At 42.5% G+C, this 25,178-nt stretch overlaps 3 protein-coding genes across 5 annotated transcripts in view; 1 reads left to right on the top strand and 2 right to left on the bottom strand.

Moving 5' to 3' along the window:
* The window catches only part of slc35f3b (solute carrier family 35 member F3b), a 53,767-nt gene extending 46,278 nt beyond the window's left edge, over positions 1-7,489 (top strand). For all 3 annotated transcript variants that reach the window (XM_044372398.1, XM_044372399.1, XM_044372402.1), the window contains 5 exons: positions 1,069-1,288; positions 3,736-3,861; positions 4,407-4,599; positions 4,753-4,842; positions 5,134-7,489. In XM_044372398.1, coding sequence (XP_044228333.1) covers positions 1,069-1,288; positions 3,736-3,861; positions 4,407-4,599; positions 4,753-4,842; positions 5,134-5,375 — 871 coding nt within the window. In that variant the 3' untranslated portion in view covers positions 5,376-7,489. The remainder of the gene's footprint in view (positions 1-1,068; positions 1,289-3,735; positions 3,862-4,406; positions 4,600-4,752; positions 4,843-5,133) is intronic.
* On the bottom strand, positions 6,233-11,007 carry LOC122996758 (5-hydroxytryptamine receptor 1D). Its single transcript, XM_044372403.1, has 3 exons — positions 10,672-11,007; positions 9,150-9,310; positions 6,233-9,019 (listed from the first exon to the last, which is right to left on the bottom strand). The coding sequence occupies exons 1-3, from the start codon at positions 10,832-10,834 to the stop codon at positions 7,703-7,705; spliced, it is 1,641 nt and encodes a 546-aa protein (XP_044228338.1). The 5' UTR covers positions 10,835-11,007; the 3' UTR covers positions 6,233-7,702.
* Positions 11,008-11,083: 76 nt separating this feature from the next.
* On the bottom strand, positions 11,084-25,162 carry tarbp1 (TAR (HIV-1) RNA binding protein 1). The gene is made up of 29 exons (XM_044372395.1): positions 24,107-25,162; positions 23,921-24,018; positions 23,752-23,821; positions 22,986-23,134; positions 22,810-22,862; positions 22,617-22,714; positions 22,391-22,526; positions 22,203-22,299; positions 21,532-21,621; positions 21,291-21,426; positions 20,913-21,179; positions 20,006-20,103; positions 19,761-19,919; positions 19,436-19,662; positions 19,095-19,338; positions 18,772-18,960; positions 18,454-18,653; positions 18,304-18,375; positions 18,069-18,189; positions 17,572-17,682; positions 17,279-17,428; positions 17,099-17,185; positions 16,786-16,991; positions 16,612-16,693; positions 16,320-16,491; positions 16,046-16,231; positions 15,255-15,379; positions 13,743-13,879; positions 11,084-11,744 (listed from the first exon to the last, which is right to left on the bottom strand). Exons 1-29 carry the CDS (start codon positions 25,023-25,025, stop codon positions 11,564-11,566), a joined length of 4,860 nt encoding a protein of 1,619 aa, XP_044228330.1. The 5' UTR covers positions 25,026-25,162; the 3' UTR covers positions 11,084-11,563.
* Positions 25,163-25,178: the final 16 nt, after the last annotated feature.

Consider the following 25,178-nt stretch of genomic DNA (forward strand, 5'->3'; position numbering starts at 1 on the left):
TCTGTTCTGTGCAATTTAATGTTTTTTTTAGATGTTTCTCAGCAGACTGAGTCATCATGCATAAATACCAGACACAGATATATGTGCACTGTATGTCCCTGGTGGATTTATAAAATATTGACGTGTTAGACCCTCCAGCATTACACCCACATGGAACTTAACATCCAGAAACTGAACTCACAGTCTTTTCAAGTCACGCTGAAAGAGGAGGAAGACTTTTTTTTTTCAGATGTGTCAGTCTCATCTGACATTATGTAACGCACAGTCAATCAAACTTATTATTCCATAAAAGACATGCTTGTTGTATTGGACTTAAGCCACTGCACCTTCACATGAGTTTCACTGAAATATGTGGTGCTCTCCTTGGCAGCCGCAGCAACAGCCTGGATCAGGAGACAACAGACTTCTAGCACTGGTTGAAATGAACTGCCAGCTTTTTTTGTGATTCACCAATATTTTTTTATGCCATGCTGTTGCAGCAGAAACTATCCCAGTACTTGGCCATGCTGAGTGTATTTGTCAGCTACTTTTGCCCCTCAGGAAGAGCGCATGTATCTGAAGTCTGACCAAGTGTAGACAGACTATCAAATTGTTTCACACAGTTTAATAACACAATGCACTTTCCTTTTTGTACGTGGAACCTGCCTAAATATTGCCCTGATTTATACTTACACTCTCAAGTGAAAACAGCATAACCAGATTTTGGCAAAGACAAATCATATAAAATCATATATAAGAGAAAAATATTGTTTTGAATTGAATTTTAGCTCATTTATATTTAACTGAAATACCTTTTGGCAGATCTGATTGTATTCGTTGATATTTACTTTTTTCTTTTTTAGTAGAGGGGATTTGGTCCCACATGTACTGCAGTGCAATTTAAGTGGAAATTACTTCACAAACCCATCACTGATTAGAGTCTGTGGTCTCACTGGTATCAACAAAGCTGTTTATATTCATAAATATTGATTAAACTCCCAAACCATAATACTATTTATCAACTCTTAAATTAGTTGTACCGCATTTTCAATATGCTAACACTGTGCTCTGTGTGATGTTTCTGCACAGGGAGTGTTGTAGGTTTTTCGGGGACGATGGGCTGACCCCCAAGGTGTTTTTCACCAAGGTAGCTCCCTTTGGCGTGTTGTGGATCCTCACCAACTACCTGTACCTGCAGGCCCTCAGGAAGATCAACACAACAGATGTGTCAGCACTCTTCTGTTGTAACAAGGCCTTTGTCTTCCTGCTCTCTTGGATTGTACTCAGAGACCGCTTCATGGGGGTCAGGGTGAGTAGCTTTGTGTGTGGGTTGTTGTCTATATTGTCATCCTGGAAGAGGCCACTCCCATCAGGATAGAAATGTTTCATCGTAGGATAAAGGCGATCACTCAGAACTACTTTGTATTGATTTGCAGTGACCCTTCCCTCTAAGGGGGCAAGTGGACCCAAACCATGACAACAAAATGCCCCCCACAGCATAACAGAGCCACCAGATCCCCTCACTGTAGGGGTCAAGAATTCAGCATTCTGTACTGGTTTTTCCTTTAATTTGTCACTCGTCTGTATGTGTGTAGCTTTTGGTTCTCAGAAATGATAATATGAAGTGATATTATCTTTTAATTGAATCCCCTTTATCTTGAATAACAGTCTCAGATGGGCTAAATTTACATAAGATTAGAGCTTGACAAACATACGGAATTTTGAGGCTATTACCAATATTATATATTGGTAATAAAAAATATATATAAAAAATATTTGAAAAAAGAAAAAATATGGGCTGATACTTGATACTCTTTATGTCATATGTTCTATGTCTGTTTGCATTATCTGCAGATGTGTGCACCAATACAGATATATCTGTGATAAGCCAATATTATCTGATAATATATCATTCAGGTATGTATGTTAGATAACATGAGAAAACAGGATAACATTCACTTGCCATTGTGCTTCTTACTGTCTTACTTTGCTTCAGTGGAGCGAAATAATTCCACTATTTCCTCTAAGCTATGTGGTTAAGGCTGGTTTTAAAATGTGTCCTCTATATAATCTCTATTGTGCAGCAGTTCACTCATGATGACAAAAAAAACTTAATATGTAACTCCCAAAGGAATGCAAATAATCTGTGTCGGGTTTCTCTGACTGAGTTTACAAGTATATGTGTGAGCTTACACACGCAGCACAGTCGAGCAGAGAGAACGTTACTGTGACAGCGTCATTTCCCTCCAGTGATCACCATGTCATTCAAAGGTACCCCCTGCTGTGAGTGCCTGCTTATTTGTCACTGTTTTTGTCCGGATGAGGAGAGAGAAGAAGCAAGAATAACGGCTTAGCTTTGTGAATTAAGGCATCTCCTGCTGTCCTCCAATGGCACGCCTCAGCCATGCTGCACTCTGCAGAATGGATTTCCCCCCCATTTTTTTTCTTCAACACACTCACAACCACCCAATATTTCTCCAGTGCTGCCCCCTTCTTCCCACCCCCATTATCTGCGAAGAAAGGCCTCAGTAAGAGACAAATACTGTAATAATCCTGCTTCTCTCTCTCTTACACCCCCAGCCTCTCTCTCTCTCTCTCTCTCTCTCTCTTTTTCTCTTTCATTCTGGCTTGGTGGTGCAGATTGCAGTGCTTGAATGTCTGCAGCAATGCAGGGGATGTTGGACGAGTTTGTCATGAAAGTGAAGGAGGAGAGAGAGAGAGAGAGATGGGGGAAGCTAATTCGTCCTTGTTAAACAGAGATGCCAGCTGTTTCAGTGATACACTGTAATCACCTAAGCTGCCTAATGTTCAGGTGTGTCATAAACATGTTGAGTCTGCGCAGGATTAGATGTAGTCATGATCCTTTCCCCCTCTGACCCCTCACATTGTCCTGAAACATCTTGAGAAACTGAAACACTAACACTAGCAGGGTCGCTGACACTGTAAGCAAACAGTCCTTCTCTAGAAATGAAAGGTGTAGCTGTGACTGACAGGCAGCCTGCAGTGCAGAAAGAGCCATTTCGCCAAAGGTGCCCAAGGGCTTTGTCCAAGCAAAAACACTCGGCTCATTTATCTTCCTGACACTTCCTTAATGCAGAGCTAATCCGCTCAGCTGGACTGCACCTTGTCGCTATATCCTTCAGCCCAACACATTTGCATGCACAGTTAATGGCCACATAGACCCGAACATGCAGCAAAGACAAACACTGTAAACGTGATAGGTGAAAGATTTCGGTTCTGGTAGGAAACAGAACAGATGGTTCGGTGCCATCTTGAAGCTGTGATAATCGCAGAGACGGGGGAGGAGTGGGAGTGAGTGTGTGAGAAGAAGCAAGGGGCTGGTGGATCGAGGGGGATATTTGGTATGTAAACATGATGGCAGAGCAACGGAAATCAATGTCAGACAATCAACCCAACACTGGAGAAGCTGCCTGTCCTGCATTGGAAGCACTTGCACTGGGAATCTGAGAACAGATTTTATTCCAAGTGTGTCATGTGCTTGTGTTTGCCTGCATAAATATCACATCAACAGTCTGCTGACTATAAAATAAAACCCATATATTAATTACAACATTACAAGTCTGGTCCTGTGAAGCTTGTGATTTCTGCAGTGAATAACAAAGTAGAGGCCATGTGTGCCTGCTGTGTCCCTACGCAGCAGAGACGGCTCAGGCGTCTTTATCACCACACTGTGAGCAGCATGTTGTCCATCCGTCTTTCACTGATGTTCCTCCCTTTCTGTCTCTCTCTCTACAGATAGTAGCTGCTATCTTGGCCATAGCAGGCATCGTAATGATGACCTATGCAGATGGATTCCACAGCCACTCAGTCATCGGCATTACTTTGGTCGTCGCCTCTGCTTCAATGTCAGCACTCTACAAGGTATTTGTTTGCATTTGATTTACTGAAAAGAGCGTTTAAATCAAGCTTTATGTAATAAATAGCCTTCTACCATAAAACTCCCTTATAGTGACACCTTCATTTGCAGTGGAATAAAAAAAAATGTAAACATAGCTAAACATAAGTATGAATAATTCTGTCTTATATAAGAAATCCTGGACCTGCTCCATTCTACTTATGTAACCAGGTGGCAGAAGACAGGAGGAGATTATGAAGCGTAAGGCTCAGCTGACAGAAGCGTGTGATATGTGCGCGTTTGCTTGCTGGCCTCTGGCTGTGATGTCCTGATCAAGGAGGTTACGGGACAGATAGCTATATTTTGACGGGCTCTGGTCTCCTCTGCCCTGATGTCTGTGCTGCCTAATGTGATAAACAGACAGCAGTGGCCCTGTGCCAGACACATGGCAGGTACTTGGCAGGTTTGCCCTCTGCAGTACCTCGCTACTCCTTAGGGGGGCAGATTCTGTGCATTTTAGCTATAAATCTTGTGCATTCTTTTCATAAGTCTACTCGTTCCTTCTCTTCAGGTACTCTTCAAGATGGTCCTGGGCAGTGCTAAATTCGGAGAGGCTGCACTCTTCCTGACCATTGTTGGAAGTGCCAACTTTGTTTTTGTCAGCTTTGTGCCGGTCATCCTGTATTTTACACATGTGGAGTACATTGGCTCACCTCAAGACATCCCCTGGGCCTACCTCTGTGGGGTTGCAGGCCTGCTTTTTGGTATGCAAAGATAACACAACATTGTACATGAACCCGATACTGTAGTGATGTAATCCATAAATATCATTTTGCCCAGTGTAGTGGTTTGACACTCATTGTGTGTGTGTGTGTGTGTGTCTGCTGCTGATGGTCTGATTCTGCTTCTTCACACAGCTTTCAACGTCCTGGTGAACTTTGGTATTGCGATAACCTATCCAACGTTTATCTCCCTTGGCATCGTCTTAAGTGTTCCTGTAAATGCCAGTAAGTGTCTTGGCTTTCCTCCCAGACCTAACCTTTTTTCTGGTCCCCATTTAATATTTATTGACACTGAAATCCCCCAAAGTTATCATCTCTATTAATGATGTATAAAATGCAAATTGGGTTCCCTTTTCATTGTATATTTGTCATTTTATGTAACAAGCATTCAAACTGATTTATAGTGATTGACATACCACTTTGGTTTACATGAATACAGTAAATTATTATTTGTTCATTGCAATATTTACAAATTCCTGCATACGCTCATACTAATGCATCCTCATTCATGTACAGTGGTGGACCTCTACACATGTGAAATTAATTTCAACACAGTGCGCCTCATTGCTGTGTTCATCATTTGCCTGGGCTTCCTCATGCTGCTGTTACCAGAGGACTGGGACCAGTGTATCATCCAGCTCAGCACCAAGCTGCGCAAACGTGATGAGCCAGCAGAGGGCAGTGGAGAGGCAAACGCCACCACAGGGCTCAATTGGAGAGGGAGAACCAGGACCTCCATGTCAACATTTGCACATTGACACCACGAAATATTACCACGCAAACACACACACACACACACACACACACACACACACACACACACAGAGGGAGGGAGACACATTTATACATCTTAGTGTTAATGTCAGGACATTTGATTGCCATGACCTGCCTGGTGCCCTGCCCTCTCTTTCCCGCAGCTTCCTGGGTGAAAAAAAAAAGAAATGTTTTGGACTGCCTCTGATCTGTAACGTTTTGGCCAAGAGGAGCGACGCAAGAGGCACACATTGTGTATCATTGTTCCTTCATTTGCTGTCCATTCCACTCAGAAGTTATCGGAGTTGGTGCATGGACTCATATCAATCGTAATCCTTCCTACCCAAAAAATGATCAGGTATAACTGATTAAGTAATTTATAAATTTTGTTGTACCTCTAAATCATTCCATTGGTTCACTATATACTTGCACCTGGGAAGACTTGCCAACTTGCCTGATATTCTTCAGCTCTGAGAAAAAGAGACAAGACACTTTTTTTGGGCAGGCTTAACACCTTGTGGACTTGCTGGCTTTAACATGTACACATTTACACACCTTTAAGATCCAAAGACGAATGCCTAAAAATGCTGAATGCCTGAAAACAAAAGGGAGGCCCACAGTGGCATCCCTCAGGTGTAAACTTCATGACAAATACATGCCTTTCGTGCACTGTACATAGCTGTATTTCACACCTTGGATGTCCTGGAGCTGTCAACTCGATGGGCTCATCTGGTGTGAAGGGACCTGTCTGGACATCTGAGGATCAATCTGCACTCAAGAAGCTTCCACTTCGCCTCTCTCTCTCTCTCTCTCTGTTCAACCAGTGAGAGAAGGTCAGGTCCTTTTTGACCACACTGATTGGCCCCTTGTGGTTATGTGCTTTCCTGGGGCTAAAGTCCCTAAAAGTCAATGCTGATATTGGTTGCTCAGGCCCACAGTTTAGTCACAAGAGATCTAAAACCAGTATCTCTGCTGCATAGCTTTCCAATGCATGGGATGGTTGAGATTTGTCTCAGCCTGGATTGTCGTGAAGTGTGAGTGCTTTCAGTCCACACATAAAGCGATTTTCTTTCCATCATCCATTATCTATCTAAACTATTAAGTAGGTTTCACAGTTAATGCTCCAGGTATCCCAATCTTTAGACAGACTGAAAGCACTAATAGTTTATAAAAAAAAGGCAAATAGGCTTAATGAAAACTTGGAACTACCCCTTTAACTACTTTGAACATCAGTCATAGCTAACACTGAGTCTCCTTTTGAATTCCTATCACATTTAGCTTTCTAGACTCATATGCCCACAAACAAATCTGCAGCAATTATCAGTTAAACATATTTATTTTGAAAATAACAGACAGTAGATTGAAACTGTCTCACTGTGGCTTTAGGAGAGATATGTTGACACAATGGCTCACACTTGTCAAGTCCAAAAAAAAAAAAACTGTATCTGTTTTCATTTATCACATTTCTGAGGCAATTTAACAACCGAGACGAGCCTGACAGCAACGGAGGCACGCGCCTTGTAAAGTGATCGGTGGAAACTGCCTTGTTGTGAATGTATGAACATCACTCGACCACACATGCTCGCTATGTGCTGTCTGTTTTTTACAGTGCCACCGCAGACTGCTGCAGAGAGACTGTTAATACTACCCCTCTTGTACTCATCTGACCACGTTGCTATTTTTTGGGGGGGGGGGACAAACTCTTGTCGCATCGTAACAGCCTTTTCTTTTATATTTTTGCATTTGGTTGCTGACTAACCCGAGGGGACAGTGAGTGACATCTACAGGACGAGCATGCACATACTGTACAAGCAGATACAGCTGACAAGCCCACTTCACTGCCTTTTCTTTGTTTTGCAATAGAGTACATTAGCACTGTTTCCCATTGTCATTCTCTATGACAATAAATAATAATATTGTATTCCTCTGGAATTATTGCTAGACATAAATGTAAACCTTTGTAAGGAATGATGATTTTTACACTGAGATGCAACATATGATTATCACATTTGAGGAAGAAATATTTAGAGTGTGAATAAATGATGGGTTTATTAGATCTACTGTTGGGTGTCTTCAAGTGTAATCACATGTACTATATAAAATATTTCTTTTCAATACATTTTATTGTCCAGGTTTGTTTTTTTCTCGCCATTGTCCATGTAGTTCTTCACCTGCTATCACAAGGTAGCAGTAAGTTGTAGAGATTTTAGCTATAAATCTGTTTGATATTTGTAAGTTCAATGTTGCAAACCAGCTGTGGTTCAATGTATGCCAGTAAGATATATCTGAATTCCACTGGTAGAAGTTTTCTTGCAACAGCAACTGAAGAAGGCTAACAAACATCATGCTCCACTCTCACTGTAATCTGTCCGTAGAAGAAAGTAGCCTGTCGCTCCTTGGTCAGAGCAGAGAATGGTAGTCTGCTGCCCTCCTGTAGCCTAGAGGGGACCTGCAGGCAGTTCACCCTCCTGTCACCACTAGAGTCTTGCCACATGTGGGACGGGGAGGTACTTTCAGGTTGACACACTCTGCAAAGATGCTCATCAGAATGACGTCTGAAGTCCGTGCTAACAGTAAAAACTGAGGAGCAATACTTAGAGTCGTCACATATTGAACTCTCAGAGATGGAGGGAGGACCCGGATGGGTGGTGGTCAGAGTGCAGGGGTCGCTGCTCCGTCCATCATCACCCTCCGCTCTGACCTCCCCTCCCCTGCCCACCACACTCCCCAGGCGGGCTCTCAGTTTTTGCCTTAGTCCCTGCAGAGCGCACTGAAAACGTTTGCTAAGCAGAGCATAGAGCAGAGGATTGATGTCAGAGTTCAGCAACACCAGCCAGTAGGAGAAGGTAACAGCAGACGGCGGGACAAGGCTGGATTGGCCTGAGATTGCAGTTTCTGTGGCTTGAACCAGAGCAACTCCTATGTAAGGTGTCCAGCACAGGAAGAATGCTGAGATGACCATAAAGAGACGCACCAGTCCATGGTGATTGTGTTGCTGCTGGGAGTTCTGAAGGGGTGGCTGGGAGGCGCTCTGAGCCAGGAAGGAGAACAAACGTCTGGATGAAGGGTTACTCTGTTCTGTAGTAGAATCAGGGAGAGCAGGGTTGTGATAATGTCTTTCCTCACTACTGAACTCAGAAACAAACTGTCCACTTATATGATTGATCAGTCTAGAGGGTCTGTGGAGGCTCCCACAGTGCTGTTGAGATAAATCACCAGGAGCAAAGGCAGAGTTTGGATTCCTGCTGCGTTGGACAGAGTCCTCTAAAGTATGAATCCTTCTGGCGTGGCTGCGGGCCACCTTGACAATGTTCACATAGCAGAAGAGGATGACCACAGCCGGCACGACGTAGGAGAGGGCAGCCATAAAGGCCGTGTAGCTGGGACTGCTGGCCCAGTTGACTGCACAGCTGTACATGGGAACCACGTAGCTGACAGAGCTCCAACCCAGCAGGGGAGGGCAGCTGGTGGCCAGCGCCTGCAGCCAGATCCACAGGACCACAGCAGAGGTCCTCCACAGGGTGCAGCGAGAGCTGTAGCGCAGGCAGTCCATGATGGAGTGGTAGCGATCAAGGGCAATAGCAGCCAGTGTCAGTACAGAGGCTGTACAGTACACAGAGGAGGTGTAGCCCACGTACAAACAAAGGTCCTGTCAAACAGGAGAGGGAGCAACACATCAGCATGAAACAGAACATCATCACCAGTGGACCAAAGGAAATGTCAAAATGAGAGTCAGACACTAAAGCTGTGACTGTGTGTTTCAGACAGAGGTGACGTACAGTACAGTCCACCCATCCACGGTTCATGATGGACAAAGCAACAAATGGCATCACTCCAACGCCCACCAGGAGGTCACTGATGGCTAGGTTCATGATCAGCACTGATGTCACTGAGTGGAAAGTCTTGGTTGTGGCCACGATAACAATGACAAGTATATTACCTATACACAAAAATACAATACACAATGACACAGAGATCAGACTGGTTGGATTAGACCACACAAGCACACCGTCCAACATTACAAATAGAGATGAAAAGCTTCACAGTAGTGAACCAGCATTTAACTACTCAATTCAGGCAGTTTTGGACAGTTTGTGATACTCTTGTTTGATCTAAATACAACAGTCATGGACCTTGACTTTTAATGAACTGAGCAGTCAGGCAAGTATATTTTATCTCTGTTTAATAAGTCTTACTAGATTTAAAGTGCAGATAGTTCTGGTTTAATGGTCAGATTTTGAAATGTGACTGATATTTTTGTGAAAGCATTACACTTGAAAAATTAACAGCTCACTCTCCAGAGACAGTGCACTCATTTCTCAGTCTCCAGGTAATATTCAGGCCTTTCTACAGAGGAAATAATCTCTACATGAATTTATTTTTTCTTCACTATTTTATTCTACTTCATGTATTAGTGGATATTGCTTTATAGATCAATTATAAGCATTATTAAGAACTACTTTTTGGTTTTGCTTTTTTCCAAATCATTAATGAAAGTTACTTGATCTAATTTTTTAACATCAGTTCTGCAAAGTCATTATAAAGGATCATGAATTTCTTCTTCTAATAATTAATAATAAATCATTTCTTCTAATAACTCATCAAGTCTGATGTCACACACGTTAATGAGTCATTTATAAAGTGTAATAGGTCTAAACCATCAATTCTACAGTTTTAAATAAGTCATTCATGTCTAATGCTTGCATAACAATCCATCAAGTCTGCTGTTATATGCTAATAGGTTGTTCATACAGTACATTTTGGTTTAGCTACTTTGTGGCTTTATAAGGTCAAATATTAAATGGTCTATTGGAGTATTCTTCCAACTAAGACACTGTACCATGCTGGAGGAGAATAAACACAAGCAAAAGCAAAACCTGATAGTTCTTATTAAAGCTTAAAGCATTAGTAAATGATAACCATCAGACTAACCATTACTAAAGCTATTAGTTACAATGCCTTTTTCATAAAGGGTGTGTCTTTTGAGTGGTGCCAGAATTTTAGTAGTTTAGAATTTTAATATCCAAAATATTTCACGCTGAATTACAGGAGAATGTAACTAAAATTATGAAAGATTAAAAGATACAAATTGAATATGATCACTGTGTTAGTCACGTGAACTATAAATAATGCGCTGGAAGAAGGAAATACTGTAGAAATACTGTATTTATGCGAATTCGAAAAAGTAAGTAAGATGCCCTTTAGGGACATTTTGAATATAAAAAGGTTGGAACTAGAATAAGAATAAGTTAGAAGTTTTGTTAAATAAATAAGTAGATAACATTTTAATAGTTTCTATACCTGTCACAGCGCCCAAACACATTATCACCATGAGGATCTCAAGGATCAGCTGGGAGCGCGGAGACAAAGCTGGCCCTGCACCCTTCGGCCAGCTCGCATTGAACCCCGCTTCTGCCTGCAGAAGCGACCCAGGTCCCGACCAGCCGCCATCCAGGTCATCCATGTCCCTCTAAAACACTGCTATCCTCACATGATGTGCGATGTGCAAGCGATACTTGACGGAAAATAAGAGAAGCATGATCAAATGTACTCCATCTGGTCTGGACTGTATCCATGTGGGCCACCTGTTTCTCATAAGGGGAGTGGAAGGAAGGAGGATCTATGAACACCTGTGTCTTATTTAACCCATTCAGTTCTCTCCTTGTGTTAATGGAGTCTCCTTAACCATAATTAATAACAAAACACACGCAAAAAAGTTCACAATGTCCAACTTTTATTTATTCAAATGTATAAAACAACAACAAAAAAACTGTAACCACAGCTTGCATTAAATCACTGCTCAAATGGAAACAGTATTTATATACTATGTATTATCATTTGCTGGGTATGGATATTACAGTCTGGTCCCCAGGCTGTGAGGCAAAAACTAATTGCTCACATAAACAAGACACTTCCACCTCAAAGGAGAATATTTTAGTTTACTGCTGCTTTGCCAACAGAGGTTGCCTCCATTAATATAACAGCATGCCCAGAGGAAGATTTAGGTCATAACGAGTGCTGATCTCTATTCATGACTCTCGTTAAGGCACAAGAACAGCGCTGATGAATGCTGACCACATTCAAATCTGGATGAAAATCTAAAGTTTACATTCAGACACTTTTCACACTTGCTACCAGAGATGAGAGAGGAAGGTCAACAACTGGAGGACGCTGCATTGGCTGCTTTCTTTTTTCAGTTGTGTTTTGAGTTGACTTCACTTGAGCCGGAGGTAAAATGTTGCCGAGTGTATTCCCAGATCAGCAGGGCAGCGCTCACGTGCACGTTGAGTGAGCGGATGACCCCTTGTTGAGGGATCTCCACACACACATCCAACAGCTGGAGTAAGTTGGCAGGAATACCTTCTCGTTCATTGCTGTGAGGAAGGAAAGTGAGACACAATATACTGAAGAGTGGGAAAAGGTCACATGAAAATTGATCATCAAGTCCACATTTATCTGAAATATTCTGCTGATTTTTAAAGGTTTTTAGAGTTTGGTGCCAGTATTTTTGTAATAAAGCCACTGATAGTTGTATTTGGTACTAATATGCAATTCACTTTTTTCTTTGCTGCAGAGAATTGAGGTACCACTCTCATATCTGTCCATTAAATATGAAGCTATAGCCAGGAGACAGCAAGCTTAGCTTAGCTTAACAGAAAGAGTGGAATCGGGGGGGGGACACTGCTAACTGAAGATAACAAAACACAGCTACCACCACCTCTTAAGCTCAATGTGTTCATTAGTGAGCTAAAGAAGTGGTATGTGTGTTTTGTTACCTTCAGACAGAGCCAGGCTAGCTGTTTCCCGTTTCCACTTTCTGTGCTAAGCTAAGTTAACTGGTTGCCGCTACAGCTACATATTTAGCATACAACATGAGAGTGGTGTCAGTCTTTTTATCCAACTCTTGGCAAGAAAGTGAATAAGTGTGTTTCCCAAAATGTCACACTATTCTTTTCTATTTGATCATTTTCAAGCCTACTATGGTGAGAATTATACTCCAAAGTTGAATTCTTGTCAGGGAGAAACAGCTTCTCGAAGAGAAGTCAGATCAACACAGGAGACAAAAAAACTTTCATTGAAATACAGATAACCTCAGAATGGGTTACTTACTCTGCCTATTCAGTAGCAGGGGACATTTGGGATAAGTTACTGTTTTGTCTACATTTATTTCTAAAAACAATAACTGAAATGTATTGAAAATGTCAAGAAAATAAATACAGCATTTAAACTGGAATCATACCATCAATAAGACAACGTTGACTGCCCAATATCTGCTCTATAACCATAACTATGCAGCACGACATAAATTTTTTGTTACTGGATATTTTTAATTCCAGCTTTCATTTGGCTTAATGATGCTATGCAGTTGATTTAATTTAAGATCCATTACCATGAGCGGCCAATCGGTTACTCTCTCATTCTCTCAAGTCCTTACAATTATGAGGAATACGCTTTTTATACAGATGACTCATGAGTCCAAGAGCTATTCAATCTGTAATCAGCTGCGTACATGAGATCCAGCAATATGGGTCATGCAAAGCAAACATAAAGGGTTAATGAGTTTGGCAGTTTCAATGAGTCTACAGAGGGTGCCACCCTGTAAGAAAGAGTGATTTGATGAGCTACATTTATCTTGAGTGCAACTGGGTGAGATAATAGTGACCTGATGAGAGATTAGAGACGGTGCCATGCTGTGCTGGGGAAAACACAGCTGTGAAAGCACTCAAAATTCAGCTCACACAGTGTGTTTAAGCTAACAGCACTGCTCATACCTCTGTGACTGAACAGGGTAAAACAAAACAGGACACCTACACTGGCATGATAAGTATTCATCTCTCCCAGTCTTGCCAGGCCAGCTGCAGAGCTGCAGCACACATTCAGGAAGGAGAGTGAATCATAGGACTACTATCACAAACTGCACAAGGTTACAATTATGTTAATTTCTGAGTAGCTACAAATGGTTGAATAAACTGAAAATGTGTGTGCCACTGACCCCTGATGAAAGCCACGGGGCAGTTTCATGACTCGATCTACACTAGAAGAGGGTTAAAGCTTTTCTGCTGCTGTCATCAGTCGTGTGATTTATTTTCTGTGCTCTTCTTCTCCTCCTCAGGGAGAGCCAATTACAGCCCAGCATGCCCTGACATGAGATGGCAAAGAGAGGAGCAGGTCCCGCAGGGAAACACACCAAACCAGTGAGATAACATTAAATAGCCTCGTCAGCTCACACCTTTATCTGTGTGAGAGTCACTAGGGTATGGGAAGGAAGAGGTTTGTACGCATTGATGTTATAGTTTGAGTGAAGGTGACTGCACTGAATGAAAAAACTGGACTTGGAGCATTTTTGTACTTTGACTTTGATTCTGTCATACCCCAGAAGTAGTAGAGTCTTCTCAGGAAACTGGTAGTCCTGGAGGCTCTGACTGTTGGCTGTCTGCTCCACTCCAACAATACAGTAGCCCTCATTCTTCTTTACCTGCAGGAAGTCAGTGAGCTCCAACGGCTTCACCTGACGGGAAGACAGATACAGTTTATGATCTTAGACTTGAAAACTCATTTTACAATGAGGAAAGTAAGCACAGTCAACACTTGGGAAAAGTCTTTTAGTCCCCTTTCACACATATAAACCAGGAATATTATGTTTGGCCGTTTAAGGATTTCACTCACACTGAGCCTGCGGTGTGGAAATCTGCTACAGGCTGTCACTTTACAACATATGTTCACTTTTTCTCCCCCATATGGTGGATGGAAACACCAGGGTAACACAAAGATTCAGAGAGCCAAATGTCAGATGTTCAAAGCTTTGTTATAGAATATTTTATATAAACTTAATAAATTAAATTGATAATTTTTTAAACCTTGAGTTTTGGTTTACTGCTCCTTTTCATCCAAGCTAATATAGACAGTAAAAACTAAACTGGGGGACAAGGAGGAGCCTGGCTGAAGATGAAGTTGAACAGGCAAGTAGAAATACAAATATCTAAATAAAGCCTTTAAAATTGCCAATCAAGTCACACTTTAGAAGAGGTGAAATCAGGTTTTTTTGATGTCAATTATCAGAATCAGCAATTCATCAGCAAAAGCTCATATCATAAAAAAAGAGAAAAAAAAAGAAGAGACAAAGAAAAGAGAGTAAGGGAGAATAAAAACATGACAATAATAATGAAAGCAAAACAAAACCCGCCCCACTGCAGTTCCACTCCCTCCCATCCTCCCCCACCCACCCACCCTAGGATCCACTCCCACCCATCCACCCAGAATCCAGGCCACCCATCCCAACATGCGGGTATTACAGTAGTGTTTGGAGTTACTCAGAAATGGAACTCCACAGTTCTGTCACTGATTCCTTGGCCCCATGCATACGGGCGGTTGACAGCTCCAGATATGCTACATCGAGATATGTTAAAGTCTATGCTTGAAAAGAAAGAGTATGTAAGGGTTTCCAGCGGCTAGCCACCAGTTTTTTGCTGCTGTCAGCCCAGCTAGAAAGACTCGCTTTTTGGGCAGTGTAAGCTAGTTAAAAATTAACAAAAATATAAAAGGCGAGTAGGGAACAGTATTCTCAAAAATCCTGTAAAGACTGGATTGATCAGGGTTTCTGGAGGCTATTAAAATGTTAGACCAGACTTTATGCCAATCAAATGTTGGGTCCAAATCTGGGAAATCGGCTCTCCATAAAGGATCTAATGTCAGGGGCCTGTAAGAATGCTGTGAAATCAACCAATAGAGTCTAGAAACTAGGCCACTTGTGCCTCTAATGGAATGTACAGTTTTGTGAAGTGGATGTAATGGAAAAGGACTTTGCCATGAAACTAGTGGTAGTGGAATCAGTTATTGAAACCACAACATTATGTAAAAATGTGAGACTGTTTTATGCACTTCACCTCTAGCAGAGGAAGCCACAGCTCAGAGGAGACGCTCAGGGACTGAAAGTGTTTGTCACTGATGTGGCGGAGGCTATCCAGAACCAGAGCGCTGGCACCAAAGATCTCGCAGGTCCTGCACAGACCTAGACGCACAACATACAAACAAGGATGAATCCTTAAAGGGACATCTGTCTAAATGTAAGCAGGGAAATACCGTGAAATCATCATTTTGTTTGAAAAAATCTAAATGGAGAAAGGGGACTTTTCTTTATTCAATTTTTGTTTTCCTAACAAGTGATTTTAATAGGTTTTCAGGGGTAAGATGACTGTTCTAGTGCTGAGTAATGTGTGGCAGTGATGACTTAGCAGAATATGGCCACCAGTCTATCATCATTGGCACAGACAGATAAAGCAAGCAATTGAGAGATATTTCAAGTAAAACATTTACAGACTGGCCAAGCTAATGTTCTCTCTTACATCATACAGTATCAATATTAGTTTTTTAAAATGGGTCTTTTCCTCTATAAACAAATTCTGATTGATTCAAGCCCTTATCATCTGAGACAACAGCACTGGAGTGCACTTGGGGAGAAAATAAAATAGGAGTACCTATGATGAAAGCTGTACGTTCCCTGTATAAACTACGATAAGGGCTCAAGTGGTTTTAGTAGCAGCTGTGTTTGACCTTTTTGCCCAGATCAGCACTGTTAAAACCAAACAAAAAGCCTGTAATGTTAGTTATTCACATGAATCAAGAAGAAATTCACAGACAAATCACTGATGAGTATGATAACTGTGCTGCTCCTGACCTCCTAAATTGGTGGGTTTGTCGATAAGCGAGGCGACCACCAGCAGGGCACCGTGCAGTTTGCCCAGTCGAGCGGCTCTCTGCTGTGGCACCAGCTGAAGCTCGGGCTCCTGCTCCTGGATCCCCAACCTCCAGGGGGTGATCTTTTTCTGCACCTCGGCCCAGCGCTCCTCCTTATCCTGTTCACCTGGGAGATACAACACCGCGACCACTCAATCAGAGATGAGGCCTGATTAATGTATTCTTGTATGAGGTAGTTCTGCTGTTTGTGTAACCTTTGTCTTGCTGGATCCAGTCTCCAGGCTGAAGCTGACTCAGGTCAGGTGCAGGATTCTTCAAAGGGAAAGTTGAACTTTCAGAGAAATGTGACAGTTTTTCAAACTTCCAGGATGGAATCCACTCATCATCAGCCAACTCTGACAGACTGGGAAAAGTATAGAAGATGGTCTAGGAAGGCAAAATGTACAAAGAAAGAAAATAATGGTTATTATAACAGTGTGTTGCTGCATTTTAAGAATTAGAAAAGTTAGCAGGCTTCATCTCTTCAGTAGAAATATACTGGCTCACCTCAACACTGTAATCCCTGATGGGATGAAAGGCACCAAAGAAGAAGTGCTCTTGAATCCTAATCCAGTTCTTGTTGGCATTTCTAAACGGTGAGACAGCAGATATGTTCTCAAATAAATACATTACCATACTATAACAAGCTTTTTGCAACTGTTGTAGCTGTTCTGCTCTTACCCGGTGTTTTGCATGGCCTCAGCCTGGTTCAGACAGGCCTTGATCACAGTAGACAGCTCCCCAAAACCATCTGCCCCCTCCTCTCCCCGCACTTCTACCAAGCTCCACACCCTCTTCAGGGCCAGTAAGGCATACAGCCGCACGCTGAAGTTATGGTTGAAACACCACTGCAAGATGATATCCAGCGCTTTACGCAACTGCACTGCCTTCAACACAAAGAGAGAGAGAGATCATGTAGGTACTAAGGCGGTGCAAGAAGAATGGTGTTTGAGTGGAGGAAAAAAAAACAAAAAACATCAAAGGCGCTACCTACCTGATCCTTAAGAAGAGGAACGATGATATTGAAATGTACCAGGACTGACAGGAAGGTGCAGATGCTCGTCTTAGTTCGTTCGTGATCCTGCAGAGAAAGCACAGAAATTGGTCATTAAATTAACTGCTCAATTTCAGAACAGTATTTTCTGGTGGATATGTGTCCAGAGTGGGAGCTCACCATGTTGAAACAGGCCCAAAAGCTGTCTATGTGCTGTGGATATTTCACAAGGATCAGAATCATCATCCACTCGATCAGGTACTTGACTGAGGCCTGGTTGCTGCAGAATCCAGCCTCAAAGGCACCTTTCAGCAAAGTGGTGACAAACTCCTGCACACACACACACACACACACACACACACACACACACACACACACACACACACACACACACACACACACACACACACACACATACATAGTTACTTTCTGAGTGGTTATTTCCTGTGTGACTATAAGTGTCACTGTCTTACCTCTCTGAGTTTGGGCAGTAACAGCAGCAGCGTTTGCCACACTCTGTTTTTGACACGATGTTGCAGTGAGTTGCTATAGTAACGTACTTTTGACTTCGATATGTTATTATCCTGGAGAGAAGGGGTGAAGGTGGGGGGGAGGTGGAGGGAGATAATTGAAAATAGTGTTAAGTGTTGTTAAATTTTCTTAATGAAAAAACATGTCACCAGATGTCAAGAGCAATTCAGAATATTATAGCAAAATGAATATTTGTTTTCCTACATGAATGACGCAAATTACATATTATTTGCAGACCAGAGCCTGACTCATCTTTAGCTATGCTCTTTTTATTTGGGGATTAGAACATTAGAGGATGGGTTAAGATCATTTTTAGGTTGCAATATGAAATATCAACATAAAAATACATTCTTGAAGTTTGGAGAGAGAAAGAGAGAGTAAAAATTCATATTATTGTGATACGATTACATCACCCAGCCTGAACTTATCTATAGCCCACCTTTTTTAACAGATTGATAACTAGATCCTCCATCAGTCTTTCATGCAGTGGGTTGGAAGAATCCAGCCGACTGAGGAAAGCCAGCGCACATGTCCGGGGCAACTGATCGTCCCTGTTATCACTGGGAAAAAAGGGCATTAGTTCAACTGTGAAAACATCTGCACAGCAAGGGAGACCTCTAGTGCCAGTATTTTAAATCACAGTCATGACAGAGATATTGGAACGAAGAGCTCACCTTGCGACCACAACATTAGCAGGAAATTCCTCACCGAGTTGTTCCACATATGTTTGGACATCCTGGATGAGCCTTTGGGAGATAAACAGTTAACATACAGTAGATCTGAGAAAAACTTTGAACAAACCATTGAAACGCTGTCAAAGTTACCGCTGATCTCTCCTGAACACTGGTCCGTAGACACAAGCCTCAGTGAGAATGTTGATGTGGCTGAAAACACTAGAAAAGTTGGTGTCAGCCTGGTCACCGCCGCCAGGGTTTGAGGGCAGCCATGTCTGACAGCAGTGCTGAAACAGCACACTGAACACTCCGCTCTTGGACTCGGACAGCTCCATCAGCTCAGTGGCGATCTACAAAATAGTCACAGAACACCAGTGTGTTTGCATAGATTACATAAAACGTATTTTAAAACTGAAAATCACCATTCTCATCCTACCGAGGTCAACAAGCCTTTTTTCGTTTCATCACCTGTTTCATGGCTGCTGTGAGCATCGGAGCCTGAGTGTCTGTTAGTTTGAGCAGTTTATGGTGGAAAGCCATGGAGATGAAGCCTTTGAGGGCGGGCCAGAAGTCATGGGCATTAGTGCTCAGTCCCTGCACCAACTGCCAGCTCAGAGTCACAGCCTCCACACAGAGGGCCTCCTCATCATGCACTAACTGGGATCAAAATATCACCAAAACACACATCATCAGAAATGCATTTTATCATGTTATAACCATAAGACACTGAAAGAACAATACCCAAAGACCTCATTCTTGCTTCAATTTTAGCAGAATTGACTGAGACTCACTTGTGGCAGCACTGTCTCCATGAAGGTGAGTACAGGCAGCACCAGGTCGCTGGGCAGCAGAGCCAGTGCCTCCACACTGCAGCTCAGGGCAGCATTGAGAGTCTTGGACACTCTGGAGATCTCTACAGAGTCAGGAATCCCAGCGGCCTTTATTAGAAAGCTCAGGCAAATCCACTGGTCCCGCATGAAACGGGCAGCTGTCCGTCCCCAGTTCTGTAGCACAGTACCTTGCACTCCTTCTTCACTAAAGAAAAAAGTGATTGTGCGTTATCATGCCAGACGAGTGCAAAGACACTGTGTATTTTCATTCTGAATATTATTTTTTACAGACTTTCACTCACCTTGAATTATCTGTCTGTGGTTTCAGGAGGCGTTTATTGAAGTATCCCAGAGATGACTGACTTTGTGAGGAAGATGAAATTGGGTTGTAGAAGAAGTCATTCAGGGATCTGAGAACAGAAAGGGTCTCTGATTGCATGTCAACCACTTGCTGTTCCACAAGACCACATACCATGGCCAGGGATGCCATGGCAACTGCTCTAGTCACCTGGTTTGCCACAGAGGGGATCTGCCAATGGAAAATCAATGATGAATAATCAAGCAGAAAAACAGATTTTAGGTTAAATTCCTGCCTGATGACTGGGTTGTGAATATTTATCTAAGTACCTGCTGGCTTGGTTCTTGCAGGACCTTGAGGCTGTATCTGATGAGTTTAGGGAAATAGGTCTGCTGAATTTCACTGTGGTGCTGAGGTGTAGGGCTGTACATGACCACCAGCTGCGTCAGGACACACAGATACAGCTCTGCCCGCTCCACGTCAACCAGCTGTAAAAAAAAAACACATGTACGCATCAGAGTTGGCCACTAGGGGGCATCTTTGCTAATTGGAGTGAGGGTGACTTGTTGGTTACCTCCTGCAACTCCCCACACAGCCGCCTCAAGATAAACTCCTGGATTGGATCGACAACTTTAAAGATTATCTTCTTCATGGTAACCATCACGTTATCCTCTGTGAAAAGCAGAAAGAAAAGAGTTGAATGTGGCACATTGCTGAGTCTCTCAATAACTTTTAACTTTTTATATGGATACAAGTGCCTGAGGTTCCCTGAAGGCATTAGAGAAATTAAGGGTAAAAATCTGATAAATTTCTGAGGGTGGAGAAATGTTTTCATGACAAAATTATGATCAATGATTTGATGATCAAAATTTTTTTTTTTTAAATTTACACTTTTACATTTATAGCTACAAGATAAACATATGTACAAAAAAGAAAACAATTAAAACAAACCACGACAACAAAATATACAGAATGGTAACACTGACACATTATACAACAACACATAACATAGGAGGGGGGTACACGGTACAGTGCCTCACAGTTAATCATTCATTTCATTATCATAGGGTCTACTTGACCTGTATAGGGGGAACCAAGGTTTAAAAATAAACTCACAAATGGCTGTTCAGTACTAGTCTGTATTAACTGTAAATACACATGCTGAAATGCATTTCCAAACTTGATCCCAATTAATCCCAGAATTAGTATCGCTGATCATGTCAGCAATTTGTTCCATGCCAAGAAGATTAAAAAAAATTGAATATAACTGTTTTTTAATTTCTAAAACACCAACTGGATGTTCGACCAAAACCTGTCTGATTTTCTACATAGTTTAATTTTCCAAACAGAAATTAGTTGGGAGGAGTTGTGTAATGATTCATTTATTGCATGAATGCACATATCCATCTACTGTATCTACTGCATATGGATGAAGGTGGACCTGACAGCTATAACAATGGATCAGTATTATCATTACAAACCTTGCTCCTCTCCAGCATGCTGACGACTCGGTGATGCTCCGAGCTGGAGCAGTCGGAGCACTAGCTGCAGGCTCTTGTCACTCTTACGCAGAGGCAGGTAGATATTGGTGCTGACTCTGCTCAGGGTGTCCAGCAGCGGAGACAGTAATGACTCCAAGATGTTACTGACCTCTGCTCCAGCTCGACTCCTCTCCATGTCCACACACAGCAGAATGGACCTGGACAACTTGTCAGCCTCTCGGGAGTCAGGTAACCCCTCTGTCTGACCTGAGGAGCAAGACAACTGCCTTAAACCAACTCTAAAAAGTAGAACCTAAATTATTGTATCTGCAAACAGAAACATTCACTTTCATTTCATTCATGTCACTTCTGACATACCTGTGCTAGCTGGGACTTGGAGATAAGCATGTGTTTCAGCTTGAACGTAGGCTCTTACAGTTTCTTTGTTTGTGGTAGCACAATCCTTGATGCTGGGTTTGAAACTGCCTTCATTGTCTGATATCCAGGTGCACAACTGCAGCAGGATAGCAATCAGTCAGTAATATGAACTCACTAATGTGCCATTTTGACATGTTAGATGGACTGCTGCGTCAAAAGTCTCTGTGATGTGTGAGCGTACCTGATTCCAAAGCTGCGTCCCTCTGCACAGTGACTCATCTGCCCGGAAATGCATAAGGAAACTAAAAACATCATCTAAGGTCACTGTGTTCTGAAAAGATATGTTTAAATGTTATTGTTCTCAACTTTTAAAGCTGTATGAAAGCACAGGGGGTGGACAGCATCACAGAGAAAATAAAGACTATTGTTGAGGCTGTAGTTTGCAGTGTCGTTAAGCAAATCTCTCATTTACTGTCATGCAGTCGTTACAGGCGAGGGTCTACATGTGACCACTGTTCCTCTTTGCTCATGTAGTTATTCCTGTGTTGGGCATTTGATCGCACTTGTTAAAACATATTGTTTTAATCTATTTCCTACTGATGAACCAATGATTCATTTACTATCACATAAGACAAAGAAAAAATGAAAATTTTCACAATCCAGGTGCTGGAACTAAGAAATATTTGGCATTTTTGCTTAAAAAATGTCTTGTTTTGCTAAACAATGAATCAATTATCAGAATGGTTGCCATTTTTTAAGTCCATTTGACTTGCAGCCCTACTCAGAAATGACCATAAAGTTGAACATCTTTAACAGTCTCAAGAAAAAAAGAGCTTTAATAAAATGAATGTAACAATATTGTCCACCCACTGTACAGTATGTTCACCATGTACATCATTTATCATGTCTTACCACATCTATGAGACAGAGGGCACTCTTCAGCAAGAAGCACTGGGCAGCACCTCTCAGGAGTACTTGATGAGTGATCATGGTGCAGCGCAGCACCTCCCTGTAACCCCCAACAGATGAAACGAGCATTCATATCAAGCATTACCGACTACAGTGCAGTCTGTCTAACTGTAAACATAATGTTGCACCACCTGAGAGCAGTGAGCCCGTCGACCCCCAGCAGTGGACCTGGAGAGAGTTTGGACAGGGCCTGAGAGACAAAGAGGAGGGGTACTGCGCACCAGTGCTTGGAGCCCAGCTGCTGGATCAGCTGCAGCAACACAGGGCCTACAAAGCAAACACAATAGTCAGAGATAGACAGGCATTTTAGCCATGAGAAGTGAGTCTGAGCTTTGTTAACAAGCATTCTCTCTGTACCTCTATCTTCTGACGGCAGGCTATTAAAGAAGTTGGTCATGAAGACTTGGAGTTTAGCTGCCAGTTCGGGACAATCTCCAACACTCTGGCCAGCTGCCCTGAATGTAAAGAGAGACTGGGTTAATTAGGGCTAGTGCAAAAATACAGCAGTGTTTTCATTATTTTGCTTGGTGTATTGATTTTAGACCCTTACTTGTAGAAGAGCGAAGTTTCAGACAGAACATCCATAAAGGGGCCAACGATAAACTATGGAGCAAAGTAACAGAAACAAAACTTTGATCCACACATTTCATCTTGGGAGGTTTTAATGGAATTAAATGGAAAAACCTACAGTAAATCAAGTTGAATGAAATATGTGTGAGCCTGCACCTGAGAAAAAGCCAAAGCAAAGGCCGGCTGTCGGAGGACCCGCAGCTCCAACAGGTGACACACTCCCTCTTTCATTAAGGATTTATTCTCACTGTGGAACATCCGCTGGTACACACACAACAGCCAGGAGGGATGGAAAAGACCATGACCTGAGAGTGCAAGTCAGAAAGTTTAAGAGAAAAGGCAGGAAGCAGGCTGGGCACACAACATTTTTTCTACTGAGTTTGAAAGTGAAGCAAAGCTTAAAAATGCCGTCCAGAATGTTATTAAGAGTATTTTTTCTCAAATTAGGTTTTTAATTCAGTGAAAACTATTCTTACAAAATATTAAAAGACAATCAAAAGTGTGTTGATTAAGTAATCAGTCCAATATTTATGATCAGTTCAGCCATTTTGATGTATTTTGAATTAATGTGATGGATTTATTGTCCTTCTGTCATAAACTCCAACATCCAGAGCTAAAAATGTCTCATTATTGATTAATCTGATGATTGTTTTGTCAAAAAATGCTAGAAAATAGTGAAAAATGCCTGTTATAATTTCTTAGAGCCCAAGGTGACATAAGCTTATGTATGAAACAAAAAAAGCGTGAAAGCCTAATAGTAAACTTTTGTCATTAAGCTTAAAAATGACTAGAATGACTATTCAATTATCCAAATAGTTTTCTGTCAATCATCTGATCAATTAATCGACTAATCATTGCAGCTCTAGCATAAACAGAAGAACAAAAACATCTTTTTCAAGACCTTGCCTAACTTTGTAATTACCTTGACTATCATTTGCTGTTGTTTGGATCAACGTATCTATTCTGTTCAGCACTGGCTGGACGACATGAATCTGTGGAGGGAGAAGAAACAACAAGCAGTACTATTGAGCTGCACCATGATGCCCACCACTCAAACAGTTGTAAGACAACACTCAGATAGGATTTTCTACCTGATTTTCCTCTAAGGTCTCCATCACCAGCGCATAATCCTCCCAGAACTCTCTGAGCAACTTGCTCCTGTTTGAAGCCCATCTGAACAAGGTCTCATCTGCAACATTGTCAAGAGCAGTGATGAATCAGAACCATACAAACACCAGTGAACCTTAACATAGTGTCGGAAAATCTGAATATATTACCTTCCTCTGATGGAAGGAGAGGACAGTCCAGCCCCTGCTCCTCTGACAGGGCTACACACCTTTTCAGCAGGTACAACGCCCTCTTACGTGACACGCTGTCTCTGTGCGTCAGTCCATCCTGGACCATCCTCCAGAACTGGAGGGACTGACGAGGGTCGGACACAGAGGATGAGGATTGCAGACCATGAGGGTTCAGCAGGTGGTCTGACAGGGCGGTCAAACACAGCAGTGTCCGCTCTGTAACCGCGGGTGAGCGGTCAGTGGAGTGCCAGCTGCACAGATCATCCAGGATCAGCTTGAGGATGCTGCTGAGCCTCACACCGCTGCAGCAACTCAGGAGGGTCAAGAGAAGCCGGACGGTGATTTTGGAGACCAATGCGTCAGGGAGAGTTTTGATGCAGGACAAGGCAGATGACAAGGTCTTTAATGTGAGCTGTTCATCTGCTGACAGAGAAGGTAAAACAGCAGCTATTACTTCACTGGCAACCTCCACACCGAGTCTTCCCACACCGGGCAGCTCCTCCTCTGACTGCTGGAGCGACGGCAGGACGGACAGAGCCACTCGCCCCGCTACAGCCGCGTCACACAGCGGGACACAGACACCTACAAGCCGGCAGACAGCGGCGGTGCTCTCCCTGCACCGTATGCCTTCAGCTTCTGCGGATATTCTAGCGAGAAGAGGCAGACTCTGCGTCCAAATTATTGACTCGATTTGATCTTTAATACGTCGTTTTTTCTCGTCTGTAAAAGGAGTCGTGTCCGAGTTGGACAGAAGCTCTCCGAGTCCTTCTATGAAAGCTGTCAGCGCCTCCGTCCGCTCCGTCTCCGGCCACGACCCACTCGGCCAGGACAGAGACTCAAACAAAGCGTCGTAGTCAGGAGAGCTGGACAAGACTGCGTTAATCAAAACGGAATTCATTGTAGGTAGTTACCACACTGTCAGGAACAAGCAAGTTAAAGATACCCAGATACCGGCTTTTCTCAATGCTGCCATGGGCCACACGTTTTCCTAAACGGAATGTAAACTTCCGCAAACGTAATCCCAAACTCTCGCGAGAAGTGAAACAGTAAA

This window comes from Thunnus albacares, chromosome 14 (genome assembly GCF_914725855.1).
Source record: "Thunnus albacares chromosome 14, fThuAlb1.1, whole genome shotgun sequence".
NCBI lineage: Eukaryota > Metazoa > Chordata > Actinopteri > Scombriformes > Scombridae > Thunnus > Thunnus albacares.

Bases quoted from the DNA above. Each gene is read 5' to 3' on its own strand.
- LOC122996758 (XM_044372403.1), bottom strand. From the start codon at position 10,834: ATGGATGACCTGGATGGCGGCTGGTCGGGACCTGGGTCGCTTCTGCAG. The intron at 9,311-10,671 runs GTATAGAAACTA...TTTTGTGTATAG, and splicing joins GTGTTTGGGCGCTGTGACAG to GTAATATACTTGTCATTGTT. The intron at 9,020-9,149 runs GTACGTCACCTC...CCTGTTTGACAG, and splicing joins GTGGATGGGTGGACTGTACT to GACCTTTGTTTGTACGTGGG.
- tarbp1 (XM_044372395.1), bottom strand. From the start codon at position 25,025: ATGAATTCCGTTTTGATTAACGCAGTCTTGTCCAGCTCTCCTGACTAC. The intron at 18,654-18,771 runs GTGATGAAACGA...ACTATTTTGTAG, and splicing joins TCACAGCAGCCATGAAACAG to ATCGCCACTGAGCTGATGGA. The intron at 17,429-17,571 runs GTAAGACAGTGA...GTGTGTGTGCAG, and splicing joins TACTGCCCAAACTCAGAGAG to GAGTTTGTCACCACTTTGCT.